Below are 2,500 nucleotides of genomic sequence, written 5' to 3' on the forward strand. Positions count from 1 at the left end.
CAGGGCAGGAACAGGTTCAAATGTACGGTGTGTGATCGCCGGTTTTATTATGCACGTGCCCTCGAGCTGCACATGGGCGTGCACGATGCATCACTCGATGTCAATGTACTGTACTACTCCTGTAACTACTGTCCCGAAACGTTTACCGATGACGATCTGCTGCGAAAGCACGAGGAGGACCATGAGGCCAACGGTACGACTGATTTCCTGAAGAATTTAAAACATCAAATGGTGGAAGAAACAACGAAAGACGGTTTCCGGTGTCCATTATGCTTTAAAGAATTCGCTGACCAGCAAACGCTTAGGGAACATCATAAGACACACCTTTGCGCGAACCCGGAGTGTAGCAAGTGTGTCGCAGCTAATCAAGCCGAGTTCGATCTCACAATCAGCACGTACGATGCAGCCGAAGACAAGCGTGAAACGGTGTGCAACGTCTGCCACCGAGAGCTGCCCACGTTCGAACAGTATCAGAACCACTTTTACTATCATACATCACGGGTCCCATTCTATTGCTACCAATGCCGGGAGGAATTTAATGATAAGCGCGAACTCTACACCCACACGAAGACACACCTGCCACGTGTTCCCGAGTCGTATACGTGCAAGAACTGCGGCAAGGTGTTCTCAACGAAGGGCAACTTTAAGCGGCATTTAAAATCTCATGAAGCCGTACGAGCATTCGCTTGTGATCGCTGCTATAAGCAGTACGACTACAAAAGTGCTCTGGAAACTCATTTGAAGCGATCACACGGTATCGAACTATAGCGCGGCCATAGGTCCAGTAAGTGCACGTTGCTTCTTCGGAAAACCATACACTAAAAGTGCATTATTAATGCATCTGGCTATCATTAAGGCAACAAAAAGAAAAGTAAAATAAAGCTATCGCAGTGTCTTTATTAACTCACTTTCAAGGTATCACTTAGAAGTTATTATGTACACTCTTTAAGCCTACAAATACTAACGACGAAATGCATAATTTATCTGTACAAAATGGTAAAAAAGGTAGCTTACCGCTGGCTGCTCTGGAACTCCGAAAAGTTAGCTCTTAATGTCATTTTCCATAGCATGTATAATCTGTTCTATGCTACGGCCACGCGTCTCCGGTATGACGATAGCGTTGAACAGACCCGCCGAAAGGCACACGGCACTAAACATCCACATGCAACCGTGCAAACCTACAAGCTCTACCATAACGGGGTAGTATTTTACCACCAGGAAGCTGATTGTCCACAAAAAGGCGGTACATAGCGAACCTCCTAGGCTGCGCACCTGTATTCGGGATAGGGGACACATGTTTGATGAAAAGCACAAGCACATGATGTGTACCTCACCTATAGCGGCTTACCTTGGGGGGAAGAATCTCCGAAAGTATGACGAACGTTAACGGTAGCAAACCAACGGAAGCGATAAAAATGACAAACGAAAGGCTAGCCACCGGGATCCAGTTGATGGCGCTTACATCGATGCGCTGGCTTTTCAAGTATCCGTGCGTCCCCATTGCAAACAGTCCGATGGCCGCCAGGAAGCTCGTAACGATGTAAACATGCTGGAACGGTTGACGAGTACAGTAAATTGCAGGTTAACGGACACATTCTGCTGGATCGATGGCCAGCAAACATCGGATTCCGAACGGTACCTTTCTTTGGCAGCGATCAACGACGATGGTGGATCCATACGAACCAATAATCTGAATTGCGCCCACTATAATAGCGGCCATGTTCGGGTCAAGGTCGGACCCAGCATCGGCAAAAATTTGCGCCGTATAGTTAATCAGCGCAAAGCATCCGGACAGCTGATTCAGCGACACTAGTACCAATCCGATCAGCAGAGCTTTACGAGCCGAGGGAGAGGCTGCGCACAGTAGTTAAAGGAAATCGAAAATGTTCATGTTCTTCCCGTGGCGCGGCGCGTTCATGGTGTATTATGCTTACCAAAATCGGCCAGCGAAATGCCGCCTTGCTCCGTAGTTCCATCGGCACTTTTTTCAACGGTCACCTGCATCTGCAGCAGCCCATCCATTTCCGTGCGCAACATTTCCAGGTGATCCGGGGTAGAAGTGTAGCCACGGAGATACTTGAGCGAACATTCGGCATCTCTAACGCGATTGCATCGTATCAGGTACTGTGGTGTTTCGGGGAATTGAAAGAACACGACCAGGTATGCGATGGGCAGTGTACAGAGTATGTACGCGGTAAGATGGTACGAGAGATAGCTGCCCATCACAAACGATACCAGTGTTCCGATGTTAAGGAAAAGAATGAAGAACGAACCCAACGTTCCGCGAATCCTGTAAATGCAAACGGAAAGAATGGGTCATACGGTGGCGATAGTAGTTGCCGCAGGGTTCTAACTTACCTGTCTTCCGCAATTTCCGTGATGTACATCGGCACCAGCAGAAACACCCCGGCAGCGCCGAGGCCGGCTAGCAGACGGGCCGCGTACAATAGCTCCACGGAGGTCCCAAAGGCAACGCAAGCCCAGAACCCTACCAAGGGTA

At 48.8% G+C, this 2,500-nt stretch overlaps 2 protein-coding genes across 2 annotated transcripts in view; one reads left to right on the forward strand and one right to left on the reverse strand.

Moving 5' to 3' along the window:
• LOC126571912 (zinc finger protein 260-like) overlaps positions 1 to 918 on the forward strand; it is a 2,508-nt gene extending 1,590 nt beyond the window's left edge. The window contains exon 2 of the mRNA XM_050230810.1: positions 1 to 918. This exon is cut by the window's left edge and continues 1,387 nt beyond it. Within this exon, the coding sequence (XP_050086767.1) occupies positions 1 to 768 (768 nt within the window). The 3' untranslated portion in view covers positions 769 to 918.
• A 101-nt stretch (positions 919 to 1,019) lies between these two features.
• LOC126571914 (facilitated trehalose transporter Tret1-like) overlaps positions 1,020 to 2,500 on the reverse strand; it is a 4,853-nt gene continuing 3,372 nt past the window's right edge. The window contains exons 2-6 of the mRNA XM_050230813.1: positions 2,359 to 2,500; positions 1,935 to 2,290; positions 1,640 to 1,854; positions 1,349 to 1,549; positions 1,020 to 1,272 (exon numbers count right to left, since the gene is read on the reverse strand). The exon at positions 2,359 to 2,500 is cut by the window's right edge and continues 222 nt beyond it. Of these exons, the coding sequence (XP_050086770.1) occupies positions 1,042 to 1,272; positions 1,349 to 1,549; positions 1,640 to 1,854; positions 1,935 to 2,290; positions 2,359 to 2,500 (1,145 nt within the window). The 3' untranslated portion in view covers positions 1,020 to 1,041. The remainder of the gene's footprint in view (positions 1,273 to 1,348; positions 1,550 to 1,639; positions 1,855 to 1,934; positions 2,291 to 2,358) is intronic.

The sequence above is a fragment of the Anopheles aquasalis genome, chromosome 2 (genome assembly GCF_943734665.1).
Source record: "Anopheles aquasalis chromosome 2, idAnoAquaMG_Q_19, whole genome shotgun sequence".
NCBI classification, from domain to species: domain Eukaryota; kingdom Metazoa; phylum Arthropoda; class Insecta; order Diptera; family Culicidae; genus Anopheles; species Anopheles aquasalis.